A 15,820-nucleotide genomic window follows, 5' to 3' on the forward strand; every position below is an offset into this window, starting at 1 on the left:
TCTCACCGACTCCCCGGCGAACTTCTTGGACCAGTCTACCTCTAGTCCGTAAGAGAGAGTCCGGAAGGAAAGGGGCGGGACTTGCGCAGGCGCAGTGTGGCCGGCGTCATGGCTTCCCGAGCTAAGAAGCGAGCGGTGGGAAACGGGGTTCAGCGGCTGGGAGCGCAGGGTCACCACGAGGAGGAAGAAGAGGATGAGGTGGAAGATGAGGAAGAAGACGATGACGACGATGAAGACATTGAGGAAGAAGAGGATGAAGACGAGATCGTGGACGAGGTGAGGCACACGTGACCATATTTTTGGTGTAGATTCATAGATCTGAGTGGGGAAAAAAACATTCAGGCAACCGAAACTGTGGGAAAGTGACAGTGGTTGTGGGGAGTTGTGATTTCCCGTCGCTGTAATTCAGGAGCTGAACCGGACTTCAGCTTTTACTTCAGGCTTTTCTACACATTATTCCCTGAAGTCCTTCCCGGCTGAGTTATCCACCACCCGCCTTGAGCCCGCAACTCCCCCCCCCCCATCCACACTTGTGCTTCTTTCATTAACATGGAAAATCTATAACATTGACTGCCCATGACTAAAACCGTGTGTACTGTAATCATAAACTGTGGGAGAAGGGAACCTCAGATTAGGGATTGCCTCCACCGCAGTGACCCATGCGCTTGTCTGTGGGTATTTCCTTAATTAATGATGGACGTGCCCACTGTGAGATGGTCTTGGGTGGTATAAACAAGCCTGTAAACAGTGGTCTCTTCAGTTCTAACTTCCCGCCATGAGGAACAATTACCTGGAAGTGTAAGATAAAAGAAACCCTTCCTTCCCAGGTTGCTTTTGGTCGAGCTGTTTATCATAGACACAGAAAGAATGCCAAGAGAAAGGATAATAGCGTGTCAATATAAGCCCTTGCACACTCTGTTGGTGGGAGTATAAATCTTGGCGATCTCTTTGGCGGGTAATCTGACAGGATTTATCAAACTTTAAAGTGCCTCTAACTCCTGGCTCAATAATTTACCCTCTAGAAATTGACAGTGATAATAACAACAGTATTAAACATACCCCCAGGGGCTGCATTTTGTACTAACTCATTTAGTTCTCGCTTCAGCACCATGAACTTAGGAATTATCACTGTTTTACAAGTGAGGCCGCAGAGCAAGTTAAGGGGAAATGTGTATCTATAGTTATGTGGAGGAAAAAAGAAACAGCAGGGCCGGGGGGGAGGGGGCAGGGATCCATCAGCTTGTGTGTGTGCTTTGAGAACAGGTGTATGATGCTAAGGCTAGGAAAGTCAGAGTAGCTTTGCCCCTCACATATGCCTTTAAATTCCTTTTGTGTGTTTGTGTGTTTTGCCTGCATATACATGTACCATATGCATGCTGTGCCAACAGAGGGCATACAAGGCATCGGATCCCTTGGGGTTGGAGTTACAGATGGTTGTTGGCCTCCGTGTAGATGCTGAGATTCGAACCTGGGTCCTCTGGAAGAGCAGCCAATGCTCTTAATTTCTGAGTCATCCCTCCAGCCCACAGAAGTAGTTGTTAGAGAGTGTTTAGGGCAGGTCTCCATTTTGAAATTCTTAGTGGGTTTTCTTTCTCTCTTTCTCTTTCTCTCTTTCTTTCTTTCGTTCTTTCTTTCTTTTTTGGTTTTTCGAGACAGGGTTTCTCTGTAGCTTTGGAGCCCGTCCTGGAACTAGCTCTTATAGACCTGGTCTTGAACTCACAGAGATCTGCCTGCCTCTGCCTCCCGAGTGCTGGAATTAAAGGCTTGTGCCACCACCGCCCTGCTGGATTTTCTTTATTTAATTGAAGAAGGTTTTCATTTTCTGATACATTTATTCACCCGCAATTTATTTCTCTGATGTAAAAGACCATGAAAATTATCTTGGAAGATCAGGATCAATCTCAAATCTTTTTTGTTGTTGTTGTTGTTTTTGTTTTTTGAGACAGGGTTTCTCTGTGTAGCTTTTTGGAGCCTGTCCTGGAACTCACTCTGTATACCAGGCTGGCCTCGAACAGAGATCCACCTACTTCTGCCTCCCAATTGCTAGGATTAAAAGCATGTGCCGCCACCACCTAGACCAAATCATTTTTTTTTAAAAAAAAAAAAAACAATGGTATATCAGGAATAAAGGAACACGCATAGTTCAGGTCCTATAGAGCCTAACTTCAAGGACAGATGGAGGTAGCAGCTTTTTCTCTTGAATTCTGTTGCTAGCTGCTTACTAAAGAAGTTAGGCGGCTGGGGACATGTGCTTTCTTCTAGCCTCTTCAATTCACGATAATTTTTCCTGCCTTAGGGGCTTGTATTTCTGTTCCCCATGCCAGGAAACCTCCTCCGCTATTCTTAGTTCATGCCACCTTTTTAAAGCAAGCTTTTCTCGACTTTCTGATTTCCTAGTTTTAAGCTATAACAGCACAGTGTATCTTTTTTTAAAAAAAATATACATGTCTATATACATATATATTCAATTACATTTATTTGTATGTGTATGTGCCATAGCTTCGTGTGTAAATGTCAGGGGGTGCTGTAGGTGTTGGTTGTCTCACTCTACCACGTGGGTCACCAGGAAGAAACTCTGGTCGTCAGGCTCGGTGGCAGTGCCTTTACCCCTGAGCTGTCTTACCATTATCCCTATCTTCTTTTACAAATTCATTTATGACCCCCCCTCCCGTGTTTGTGCGCACATATACACACTCATATGCCACAGTGCAGGTGTGAAAGTCAGAAGACAATTTGCAGCGCGCAGTTCTGTCTTCCCACCGTCACCATCTTAGTCCAGAGACTCATGCAGTCAGGCTTGGCAGTAAGTGCTGCACTCTCTCCAGCCTGCCCCCGCCTTTTGATTGGCACGCACAGTTCTTGAGACTTGTTTTCTGTCTCCTGTGTCTGCTCCAGAGCAGAGTCATTCACATCTGCTTTGCTCACCAGTTCATCACTTGTTTGGCCTTGAACTCACATCGTAACCCAACCTTACCTTGAACTCCCTGTCTCCCTGCTTCACCCTCCCGAGTGCTGAGATCACAGCCCTGTGCCATAAGGTGTGGCTTCCCCATTTCTTCTCAAGTGCTTGGTACCTGCTGTTGCTTGGTAAATGTTTGCTAAGTGAACAAAGTACAGCTTCACATCTATGGGCAAATTAAACTTCGGTCATTCTGTAGACTTGAAGTGAGCTCGTCTTTACAGGTGCTTTTTGAAGCCAGGTGAAGAATCATTTGATTCCCTCTTTGTGGCTGCCTGAGAGTTTAACTTTTCTTTTTTCTTTGAGAATGAGTCTCCCTGTGAAGACCAGGACAACCTTAGAATTGAGATGCTCTTCCGCCCCTCCCCCAAACCTGCGGTTGGCATTGCAGACCTGCAGCACCCTTCTGGTGTCAGGCTTGCTTGTGTCGAAGCCTGACATTGATAGTTATTTAGGTAACGTTCCTTCCCGCCCTTCCCTGGTTTGAAACACGTCTTGCTGTGTAGCCTGGGCTGGTCTCAGTATTGATCGTCCTTTCTCTATCTCCCGAGTTGCTGGTTTGCACCACCACATTTGACTAACAGGTCATGTTTTCTCCACCCCACCTCTCTGAGGCGTTTTCTGCAGGTAGAGAAGAGCCCTAAAAGAATGGAAACCGAGGGAAAAGAAAAATTTGCAAAATGGAAATGCTACCTGCATCATTTCTGAATCTGTGATGATCTCTTTACAGGAAGTGAATATTGAATTTGAAGCTTACTCCATCTCAGATAACGATTATGGCGGAATTAAGAAATTACTGCAACAGGTACGGCCTTTCCAGAACTCCACGCCTGTCTTCTGCTCTTTGCCGAAGGAATCTCCCCTTTTCTAGGGTGAATGACTCTTTGTGCCCCTTCGCTCTGCCCCGCCCCTGGTTACTGTGTTCAAGTTTGCCATGTCCTGGAATGCTTTCCTTTTCATGTGCTCACTGCCTGAGACACCGCTAGTCTCTCTCCTGTAGCTCACATCCAAACTAGGGAGGAAGCGTTCGGTTTACAGTTCAGAGGGGATGCTGTCCACCATGGCAGGGAAAGAGGGTAATATAAGGGCCCAAGGCCAGCCTCACATAGCATCAGCAGCTCAGAAGCAGGGCATCAGTCCTTATATGATAGCTACATAATTGCACCTGCTGGTGCCACAGAGTCCACATTGCTCCCTGTACTCTGCCTTTACCTCCGATAACGTGGCCTGTGTTTATCTTCCCTCCATGCCTGTTTGCTGATCACTGTTGGCTGTGCCTTTTCTGAAATTTCTTCCCCTCTGGATTTTTGTTTTCTTCCTGGGGTTACTTTTCTCAGCCATCTCAATCAGGTTATTACATCTTATTGCTTTTGTTTAGATTACAGAATCAATGTGTTACTAGAAATTGTGCTTTGATTTTAATTTGAAATATTTTTTTCTCCTTTAAGCTTTTCCTAAAAGCTCCCGTGAACACTGCAGAACTAACGGATCTATTGATTCAACAGAACCACATCGGGAGCGTGATTAAGGTAATTGGGGTGATTGATACTACAGGGACGTCGTCCTCTTTAGCTCCAGCTGAAAAGTCCTAGCGAGGACTGCCCAGAGGCCACTGCAGTGGTCCAGGGATGTTACGTGCAGGACTCCAGGCATTAGCGATGGGGAGGAGAGAAGAGGGCTGATTTAGATGATACCTGGGAGGTGAAATATGATATGGTTTCGTGTACTCGGTTCTGAGCGACAGAGAGAATAGTCAAGGATGATGCACAAGTTCCTGCTAGAGCAATGAGGTTAGCAAACGTAGAAGAAAGGTTGAGGGGATGACCACGTCATGGGGTTTGTACACTTTGAGTTTGGGGTGCCTGGGTGTGTATGTGAGATCCTGAGCAGCAGCAGCTAGAGCCTTGAGTTTTCAGCAGATGTCAGCCATTGAAATCAGATGTGATTGGGATTGCCAAGGGAAGGCAGAGGACAGGCGCCTGGTAATGCCAGCTGTGCTCGACTCAGCAAAATAAGTGACAGAAACGTTAGAGAACTGTTAGGATGGCTGCCGCGGGAAGGGGAAAGCAGCGCATGATTTCATAGAAGCGAGGAGGAGTGTTTAAGAAAGGAATTGTCTAGTAGAGAGATAGAGCCCCAGAAAATGAGATGCCAGTCCAGCATGGACTTGACTCTGCTCTGTCAGCCGGAGTCCTTCTGGTTTCCTGTTGCTGTGTTACAGTAACTCCCCCACAGCTTAGAATTGCAGCAGACATCTGTTTGGCCTGTGGACCTGCCATTTGGACAGAAGTCAGATTCATCTCAGTTCCTTCCTGCTTTGTGTTCAATGTGCAGAGGAGGCTCTGGAGTAGGGCATTATTGCATGGGTCCTGGCACAGTTGCTAGGGGCCACTGAAGTACAGGAAAATTGTCCGATAGAGAACCTGGCAGACTAGGACTGGTGCATGAATGACCATCTCGTTTGCCTTTTGTGTCATCTAGTTTTGTTGAACATGAGACATCTTGCCAGCTGGGCAGTGGTGGCGCACCCCTTTAATCCCAGCACTTAGGAGGCAGAGGCAGGCAGATCTCTGTGAGTTCAAAGCCAGCCTGGTCTACAGAGTGAGTTTTAGGGCAGCTAGGGTTAACAGAGAAACCTTGCCTTGAAGAAACAAACCAAAAAAAGAAAAGAAACCCCAAAGAATCTTTTGTTTAAAAAAAAAATGCAGAGCAGGATGAGGTCACCTAGAATGGAAAGGAAGAGCAGATCGGGCTGGAGGTGAAGTGGTGTGAACGCCACCACACAGCATGGGCTGGAGGTGAAGTGGTGTGAACGCCACCACACAGCATGGGCTGGAGGTGAAGTGGTGTGAACGCCACCACACAGCATTCAGGACGCGGTGCTTTGGGAGCTGACAGCAGGAAAAACAAGCTTTGGTTTTTAAAAATGAAAACTTAGTGTTATACTTCTTCCCACTCAAATAATGTAAAATTCAAGTACTCTTTCCTTCTGAAACAGCAAACCGATGTTTCAGAAGACAGCGGTGATGAAGTGGATGAAGATGAGATCTTCGGCTTCATAAGCCTTTTAAATTTAACCGAAAGAAAGGTCAGTTTTACTGGGTGGCACTTGAAGTCTTGAATCTCTGGTCAAAATGGAGTCTTCTATGGCAGAATATGATTTGAGGGTATGTGCTCTTGCTCTGTCCCTTTTTCAGTGTGGCATTGTTTTGTTTGGAGTGATTTGTCTCCAGCTTAAAGCTGATTACTCCCGCTGGCAGTCATCAAGTATTCTAGTCCCTGGTGTGGAGATGCTGGTGCTGACACGGGATCTGTTGGCAGGGTCTCTGCAGCTGCTCTCTGTGCTCCTAGTGTAGTGGATACAGAGACTTTGGTCAGCAGCTTCCAGAGTTGCGCATGGGCCCTTAATCTCTCTCGATTGACTCAATAACGAATTCTAGTAAAAACCATGCCAGCTGTTTATTCTCTGGATAAGGTGCAGCCCACAGTCGGCCTGTTTTCAAAGGAACTTTCCAGTTAATTTCCAACTGTTTCTGAGATAGAGTAGGACTGCCATTCCAGTGTGTGAGTGTTAATTACCAGCATGATCTGCCACCAGTCATGGGACGGTAATTAGGTGTAGTTACTTTTGGGGAGTTCTTCAGCAGTCAATACTGAAGAAACACCAGCGTCTAAAGGCAGTGGGAGGAAACCCTCTACTTGTAAGGTAAAAGTCAAAGCCTTCTCTTTACTTTCTAGGGCACGCAGTGCGCGGAACAAATTAAAGAGTTGGTTCTGAGCTTCTGTGAGAAGAACTGTGAGAAGAGCATGGTGGAACAGCTGGACCAGCTGTTGAACGACACCAGCAAGCCTGTGGGCTTTCTGCTCAGTGAAAGATTCATTAACGTCCCTCCTCAGATTGCGCTGCCGATGCACCAGCAGCTCCAGTAAGAGACACTGGGCAGTGCCGCAGTCAGTTTTCACCCCCGTGGATTCAGAAGTGGCACCTATGTGCAGCATGTGTAGGTTGGCACACAGTCCAGCCTGGGTTGTGAGGTGCCGAGAGAGGGCAGTGGAATAGTGCGCGAGGGCACCCATTTCTGGCATCCAGCCCCTCCAACAGTTTTGATGACTGATGGCAGTAATTTTAATATTTTCAAATATTCACATGGTAGAAAAGTTGATGAAGACCTTTTACATTTGACTGACAGTTTCTACTTTCACAGACTGATTTGACAAAACATTGAACAAATACTACAAAATCAGAGTCCAGTTCCTAACTTCTGTGTTGACTAGTGAAACCACAACCTTAAGGAATAGTCTACTTCTTGCTCTTCTGTTGTTTTAATGCAGGAGTTTCAACTTGAGAACATTTAAACAACATTTAGACAATTAAATGAACTAAGGATTGTACCACCACAGGGTTAAAATGTAGACAGAGTCTCCTAGCCCAGGGATGGTCTTCCACATCGCATTTTCTCCTTTGGTCCTGGACCAATTCTTCTCCCAACCTCCTAAGCTGCAGCTCGGACTGCTCCTGTGCCCTAAATGGTTTTTCTGTATCTTTGGTTTGTGTAAGCGACTGAGGCTCCTGCTTACCTGGTCTCACAGGATTGATCTGCTTTCTGCTGACTGTGTTGGAGCTGAAGTGGATTGTTCTGGATTTATTAGTTTTGCTTAAAGGTGGCCAATCAGTCTTGGAAGGAAAGAAACTCTCATTGCCATTTTACAGATTATCCTAGAATTTGGCTCTCCGTATCTGCAGCTTCTGCAGTGTGTTGAAGCCAGTCCTAGACTCGTGATGGAGCCTGTGTAGCCACGTGCACAGTGCCATCCGCTGTGCCTGTGTGCAGTTAAATACCGATTGTTTAAAGATCGAAGATTATTTATTTTTAAATTTGCACAAAACAGTGATTTGAGGGACTCTGTGAGATCGTGAGTTAGTGGGTATGTGTTTTTCTGAACTCATATTATTCACTGTTTACTGCAAAAATCAGTGTTAGCACATTCTTTTTTTTTTAAGATTTATTTATTTATTATGTATACAACATTTTACCTTGATGCATGCCGGCATGCCAGAGGAGGGCGCCAGATGTCAGTACAGATGGTTGTGAGCCATCATGTGGTTGCTGGGAATTGAACTCAGGACCTCTGGAAGAGCAGCCAGTGCTCTTAACCTCTGAGCCATCTCTCCAGCCCATGTTAGCACATTCTTTTTTTTTTTGGATTTTCGAGACAGGGTTTCTCTGTGGCTTTGGAGTCTGTCCTGGAACTAGCTCTGTAGACCAGGCTGGTCTCGAACTCACAGAGATCCGCCTGCCTCTGCCTCCCAAGTGCTGGGATTAAAGGCGTGCGCCACCACCGCCCGGCTTATGTTAGCACATTCTTAAGACTAGCCAGTAGCATAAGTGAAAATGTCCAGCCCATGCTCAGCAGAGTCCAGAGAAGGTGCTGTCTTGGTTTCCTCTGGGCTCTAGACAGAGTTAACCCAGCAGTAACCAATGTGTGTATGGATGTCTCGTAGGAAAGAATTAGTGGACGCACAAAGAACCAATAAGCCGTGCGGGAAGTGCTACTTCTATCTGCTGATTAGTAAGACATTTGTGGAAGCAAAAAAATCTGGTTCCAAAAAGAAGCAGGATGGTCTTCAGCAGGAAGCCTTGATGTTCGCAAATGCAGAGGAAGAGTTTTTCTATGAGGTAAGAATGGCCTGCTTCATTTATGTTAGCTATCAGTAGAATTTTCCTGAAAATAAGACTTATCCATAAGATTTATGCCAAAGTCCTTCCACCCCACTTTTCTCTATGGCTAACCCACTGTCTGGTACATCTTGCACACACAAAGGCCTCCCATTATAGTGTGTGTAGGTGGTGGGGGTGGGTGGTTACTGACTGGGACCAATTAGGTACTTAGAGCATGTTCAGTGTGATGTTCAAGCTACATGGGAATGTTTCAGTTCCAAGTTACTCATTTGCAGGTGTGGATGGGTGAAGGTGATCACAGCTGTTCTGTGCCCTTAGATCTGGATAGCATCCCACTGGGAATCTCTAGCATTTTCTATATTGGTGGCTCATACCTTGGTGGGCAACCAAATCTCAGACAGTATTCCTATATTCTTTCTTACACAGCCCTCTTCAGAAATCTTGAAATTTAATCTCTTAGGGGTACTTCCACTTCACTGAGTAGGGTCTCATTGCAGCTGCTGTGCAGACAGGCCTTTGCCTCCCAGGGATTTGGGGGTTACAGACACACCTCTGCATCCAGCTGTGCGGGTGGGTTCCAGGGATCAGACTTGCAAAGCTAAAATACTCACTCTTTGAGCTCTCCCCACTGACGGAAGCAGTAGAAATTCGGCTTTGCCTTTGTTTTACAAGAAGTAAATGACCAAAATGGGCTAGGGAGAGTCATTCGTCGTGTGAGGACCTGGGTTAGAATCCCTAATACCCACGTGAAAATACAGGACATGCACAGAGACAGGAGAATGCTGAGCGCTTGCTGGTCAGCTTCCTCTCAGGGGTGCGCTGTCTCAAGGCAGTAGGGTCAACTGATGAGGACACCTGATGTCGTTTGGCCTTTACTCACAATTCCACATGCTTACATGCATGTACCACATACAGGAGAAAAACAAGCAAAAATATGCTTTCTACAAATGAAAACAATTTCAAGAGTTCTGTGTGGGATTTCAACGTGGTCTGGCTATGCAAACACCATGCTGACACGGTGTCCCCAAGCTCAGGAAGCTGCCAGGCATATGAAGGTCAGCATTTGAGGACCATTCTCAATTTCACTTACCTGTCATAATATTAACACTCAAGTGGTCAAGAAATGTGACTCTGAAATTAGAAACAGTGTCACCTCTCTTCTCTCACTGGCTGACTTGGAAATGGCATACCTTAATCCATGGGCTCCTGTGAGTTGAAATTTGTTTGGTCTCCCCAAAGTGTCCATTTGAACCTACTTTATTCAGAACTACTTCCTTCCTGTTTCTCTTTCTCTCTCTCTCTTTTTTTTTTTTTTTTTTTTTGTTTGAGACAGAGTTTTTCTGTGTAGGTTTTGAGCCTGTAATGGAACCCACTGCTTACACCAGGCTGGCCTTGAATTCAAAAACTCAAGGGAGATCCACCTGCCCCTGCCTCCTGAATGCCGGGATTAAAGGCTCACACCACCATCGCCCAGCTCCACTGTTTTTCTTATAGCACATATACCAGACAGAATTCTTTATTTTGGGTTAAATGAGCTCTGCCTTTTGAGTTGTCTACATTTTCCTCGTCTCCTCTTTTGCTACAGGAAGCGATCCTGAAGTTCAGCTACTCGGTGCAGGGGGAGAGCGACACTTGTCTGGGAGGCAGATGGTCCTTTGATGATGTGCCGATGAAGCCCTTGCGAACTGTGATGGTAATCCCAGACGACAAGATGAGTGAGATCATGGAAAAGCTGAAAGACCATCTATCTGTCTAGTCCATTTCCCCCGGACAGTGAAGGACTTGTTTATGTATAATTACCAAGAAACCACTGGGGAGATACTGAAAAACTCATTATTTTATTCAGTCAAGTCCTCTACAAAAAGTAGGCTTCTGTTCCATGTGTCTGTGACACATTTACATTTTAATTTTTTTTTTAAGTTCTGGTCAAATTATGAATGATTGGTTAAAAACTTCCAATAAGAAAAAGATGGAATAGTAATTTTAAGAACTTAATAAAAACTATTTTTTTATTTTAAAATCATTTGAAGTGGTACTGTCCAGGACTGTCCTGGCTCCAGCAGCCCACCGCCGGCTTCCCCTTGGTGTCCTTATTGCACTCTGTCTTGGAGAGGTCACTGGATCAAGCATCTCTGCTCCGCAGCATCGGGGCACTTGTCACACCCATCCTGGTCCTTTTTCACCGCTGTGGTGGGTAGGTGGCTCGAGGCTTGCTGCAGGATGTCCTTGCTTTCACTAGGAGGCAGGTTGCTAAAATAGTACTGTGGGACCAGCTGCATAAACCTGTTCATTTAAAACATACAGTGATGAGAGCTGGGGACTGGCAGACATGTCAGGAGTGTGGGAGTCTGCCCCAGCCCCAGAGAATACATGGCCCTGGTATTTCATCTGAAGATCTGGTACCCTGTTCTGCCTCTGTACATAAAATGCACTCTGGTTTTCGTGCAGTCAGTCTCACTGCACTTCTGAATGTTCCTTCTCTAGTACGGGGCCATTATGAAGAGTGGGATCAGAGCATATGATTGGAAAGCTTTGAGGTACCAGGGAGAGCATCTTTGTTTCTTAACCTCATAGTTCTCCTACGAATCCACCTCTGTAAGTAAGCTGTGACCTTGAACATTACGAGGTGCCTTTAAGTCTGGAGTCGTCTCTGAGACTGTTCTCAGTGTTTCTCCACTTACCAGTTATACAGAGATCTTTATATCATATAGAGGCCTTCCTCTTGTTTCAAACACCAGTTGCTGTGCATTGTGCTTGGGATAACATCTAAACCCTCTGTGGCCTACAAACCCTCTGGGAACTGCCTGTCTCTTCAACCTCACCGTTCCTCCTCCTCCTCTGAGTCACCCCCGGCCCCCAGATCCAGCCAGCGCTCAACACAAGCCCTCCCTCCTCAGTCAGACTTACAGCCCCGGTGAGACTGCTGAGGTGACACTGATGTAGTTGTTCTCGGCTATGCTGAACTGATGGAAGAGGACCCACTCGGGCATCTTCTTGGTGATGGAGTAGCTTGACAGTGGATGCAGCTGCGCAACCTGCTTGTGTGTGAGCATTAAGTAGTTACCTGACCCATCAACATCCCGAGCAATCTAAAAGGCAGGGTCAAAGAAAAAGGGAATCGAAACAAACACGTTAGTAGAAAATTTTTATACAGAATAAAATTAAAATTTTGTTACCCATGTTTCTTTCCTGTTTTCAAATCATGGAAAATAAGTCACAGTGAACTTTTGTCTTAAAACTTGAAATAGTGACGACAGTTAGCTTCAGCACTTTAGGGCAGCCGCTGAAACAGTGTGACTGTAAAGTTTGGGTCATGAAATTGAACGTAGCATGCCACCAGCTCTGCCATCAACTGTCCACACTACCAAGGCTTTATGCCTAGTGTTTAGCTCAGCTCATCTTTACCATACCTCTTATATAGATAACCTACGTTTCCTCACAGATGAAGAGAGCTATACTGAAATGTCATCTATCTCTCCATTAAAACTGCTCGTTGGGGTGCACTGTGGCTCACTCTGATGTGAAGAATATACCTACCTCTGTCATGGACATTATTTAGCCTCTCAACGGAAATGAAAGAAACAACTGAGGCGGTACTTTAACTTGCTGGGCATTCAGATCACTGGTAAAAGGGAAAGAGGAGCTGTGGTGTCTTCTTCCCTCTAGGGAAGAAGATCGGTCTCCTTAGACAAAATTTACATACAGTACTCTGGCTTGAGAAGTATGCTTAAATACCAAATCTTAAATTGACATCTTTTTAGTGTTATTAAAAAGTTAAGGTCAATAAAACGATTACTGTAAGGAGATTGCCGGCTGAATCTCCTATGTATGTGGAATTCGTGCCACACGTACCAAGGCAGCTCCACTCCTGCTTACCTGCATAAAGTATCCAGAGAGCAGTGATTTCTTGATGTTCAGACTGTTTTCCTTGGAGCCAAAGGCAGGCTCTGTATAAGGAAGCTCAATCCGCTTAATAATTTCTAAGAGTTCTGCTCGGATAACATCTGCCATCCTCAGAGCAGAACAGTTGAGGAAGTAATCATGACACCACGTCTCCACACAGTCTAGAGGGAGAACAGAAGGCCACTCAGAAATGATGTGGTAGTCTTTAAGCGCTATCGAAGGTCAGGTGAGGGAGTGGTAGGAAGGCAGCTAGGATAGGGCGCTCCGGTGGCTGTGGGATCGGCCACACCTGTAGCAGCTGCTGTGAGCCCAGTGTACTGGGGTGTCAGAAGCACGTTTCCCAGCTCGTGGCTATAGGGAGGGAAGCATCTGCACTTCCTTCTCTGTACAGATGTGTACTGCTGGAGACCCAGAGCTAGACCCATACTTCATTTGGTAAGGCCCTACCAGGCTGACCTGGGAGTTCATTATATCATGTTAGTTCCTCATCGACCCTGGGCGCAGCTTTCTTTCTTTTTTTTTTTTAAGTAATTTGTTTAACTTTATTTTATGTGCATTGGTGTGAAGGCGTCAGATCCCCTGGAACTAGAGTTACAGAGAGTTGTAAACTGCTATGTGGATACTGGGAACTGAACCAGGTCCTCTGGAAGAGCAGTCAGTGCTCTCAAGCCCTGAGCCATCTCTCCAGCCCTGCAACTTTCTTTCAAGGTACTTTGTTGGCACCTGCAATTGCATCTTGACTGAAGACTGCAGATGGCCTTGGCCCAATGGACAGCAGACCCTCATCTACCTTGTCCTGTCCACTTGTCCCACTCAAAATAGGAGGAGTACATACTTGGTCAGACACCATCACCCCGCCTGGTTCTCAAAAGCCGATCACTGTCCCTCTAGTCCACTCTAGAAACACGATCTCTGCTCCTGATGGGATCCTACTGCCTTGCAAACTGAGCTAGAGATTTTTCCACATTGCAAATATTTTTTATACAGTCTTCTGGAGCAAAGGAAGTAGAGGCTGGTCTGTGGGAAGCAGAAGAGCCTTCTGTGGGCAATCCTCTGACCCTCGTCCTGAAGAGGTGCTGCCAGCTCCCCCAGCAGCAGGCCCTCTCCTGTGACACTATGATGATAGCCACTGCAATTCAGGGACAAGGAGGGTACCAGGGATGTCTGCCCCGCCCTTCCCCCACCCCATACTTTCTGTCTGTTACTGTGCTTCAGGCTTGCCGCTTCTGAGCTGGCTGCCTAGAGTTCTCAAGCTCCCCAAATCTAGACCTGTGCTGCGACATGCTAGGTGTCCGAACGGCTGGTGGGGCTAGCAGAAGGAAGGCTACAGATAATTCAAATATCTGAGCCTCAACTGGGGAAGGGGGAAGGTACGGGAAAGTGGTTTTTGGGGATCATGTTCACGTACGCTCATTGGTAGAGTTCAAAGCTGTGTCTTGGTAGGCCCTGTAGACATTGATGAGCGTAAAGTGATCACCTTCAGGGTGCAAGAACGTTTTCCAGCAAGTCTCAGCAGCCTCCTCCGCACCTTGAGGCACATGCAAGAAGCAACTGGGAGCTTTAAGATACAAGAGGTCACAGTCAGCAACGCAGAGGACACTTCATCCTGGCCCAGCGTGCCCAGAGGCAGGACCCCTGTCTATGAACCCACTCCTGTCTTGGTTCTCTGAATTAATATGATGTTCTCAATATTCTTGTTTATTTGGAAGCCAAAGAAATTGAGAGTGAGCTGTCTTAATTCTTTCTCCCTTTTGTGCATGTTGCTTTGCCAACGGCAGTTAGTGCCCTGCTCATACAGGGGAAGCAGGGTGTCAAGGGGCCCCCTGAGTCAGACACAGGATTAGGACTATGTTCCGAAGCAGCGCAGCATTTAGTCCGTGCTGCTGTCAAAGACTACGTGAAAATGTAGGTGCCAGTATCAGTGAAGCTGGCAGGAAGCAAAGCCACACGGTTATCTGGGAAGCGCTGCCTCGTGGCTGTTTGCTGTTTGCACTACCCTAGTCCTGTTGGCAAGAAGCCAAGCATGACCTTTTGAAATTTTACATTTAGGTAATTTTAAAAATCTCCCCTTTCTAGTCTGTTAAAACACTTTACTGCAAGGCCGTGGTGGCGCACGCCTTTAATCCCAGTGCTTGGGAGACAGAGGCAGGTGGATCTCTGTGTTCAAGGCCAGCTTGGTCTACAGAATGAGTTCCAGGACAGTCAGGACCACATGGAGAAACCCTGTCTCGAAAATAAAAAGAAACAAACAAAACCCCACTTTACTGTCATCTGCAAAGTTAGATGGACCAACCACTGTCCCTGCTGCTTACTCCATTTAAATCTAGACTTGCTGTGGATTCGTGGTACAAAAGAAGGGTCATTAAGGAATACCTGTTACCATGGCGGCAATGGTTAACATTTCATCTACACAGTCAAATTCACAGGATGCTAAGATAGACTTGGAGAGCTGTGGGTCCAGAGGGAACTCGGACATGATGATTCCAAACTCGGAAAGATTCCCATCATTGTCTAGGGCTGCCAGGTAATCTAAATCTTCCAGGGCTTGCATCAGGCTTTCTGGGGCTAGGAAAGAGAAAAAAAGAAAAAAAAAAAGGAATATATTTTGCACAACTGAAATGGAACAGCAGGTAGGGATTTTTCATTCTTGTATAAAGCAAGCAACCAAGCAACAAAACCTGTGAAGCAAGAACTGGCCAGACTCTGAGTCATTAGATTGTGAGGGAAAGCCTTACGGCTGTCTAGATAAGGGCCCGGACAGAGTGGCAGGCTGCTGTGCAGAAGACGGCCAGGGACTCTTGCAGTCCTGGTGGGTCAAAGATGATGCTGGGGATCTGAGACCTCTCGGGACCAGACAGCAATGCTCCAATCGGTGTGACTGGAGGGAACATATCTGGTGCTCACACAGCATCCAGAACAGAGCCTGCTCCCACCAGCCAACCAGCCAGAGGGCCTGCTGCAGGCTCAGAATACTGACTAGAAACAGTCCCGGCACTGGTCTACAGAGCCAGCCCTGAGCACACATAAGGGAAGACAGAAATATCATTGCTCAATAAGGCAAAGACACGAGGTCTAGAACCCAGTAAACAGATATGACAAGAACAGCAGAACAAAGAAGACAGAGCGGCAGAGAAGTCAGAAAGACTTCTCGGAGAAAACAGAAAGCCCAGACACAGACACACGAGGTTACTGCAAACAAACTGACTTTCCCCTGTCCCTCATTTCTTTCCGACTTAGATTATACAGGCACCAGTACTGTTATATCCGCTCAGTTTCC

General features: G+C 46.3%; 2 protein-coding genes across 2 annotated transcripts in view; one reads left to right on the forward strand and one right to left on the reverse strand.

Moving 5' to 3' along the window:
• The first annotated feature begins 80 nt into the window (after window positions 1-80).
• Window positions 81-10,660, forward strand: Bccip (BRCA2 and CDKN1A interacting protein). The gene is made up of 7 exons (XM_005351412.3): window positions 81-276; window positions 3,690-3,764; window positions 4,408-4,488; window positions 5,958-6,047; window positions 6,698-6,885; window positions 8,463-8,637; window positions 10,226-10,660. The coding sequence occupies exons 1-7, from the start codon at window positions 109-111 to the stop codon at window positions 10,394-10,396; spliced, it is 948 nt and encodes a 315-aa protein (XP_005351469.1). The 5' UTR covers window positions 81-108; the 3' UTR covers window positions 10,397-10,660.
• The window catches only part of Dhx32 (DEAH-box helicase 32 (putative)), a 51,931-nt gene continuing 46,570 nt past the window's right edge, over window positions 10,460-15,820 (reverse strand). Inside the window, exons 8-12 of the mRNA XM_005351411.3 lie at window positions 14,917-15,108; window positions 13,952-14,101; window positions 12,517-12,704; window positions 11,548-11,729; window positions 10,460-10,923 (exon numbers count right to left, since the gene is read on the reverse strand). Coding sequence (XP_005351468.1) covers window positions 10,755-10,923; window positions 11,548-11,729; window positions 12,517-12,704; window positions 13,952-14,101; window positions 14,917-15,108 — 881 coding nt within the window. The 3' untranslated portion in view covers window positions 10,460-10,754. The remainder of the gene's footprint in view (window positions 10,924-11,547; window positions 11,730-12,516; window positions 12,705-13,951; window positions 14,102-14,916; window positions 15,109-15,820) is intronic.

This window comes from Microtus ochrogaster, chromosome 8, assembly GCF_000317375.1.
Source record: "Microtus ochrogaster isolate Prairie Vole_2 chromosome 8, MicOch1.0, whole genome shotgun sequence".
NCBI lineage: Eukaryota > Metazoa > Chordata > Mammalia > Rodentia > Cricetidae > Microtus > Microtus ochrogaster.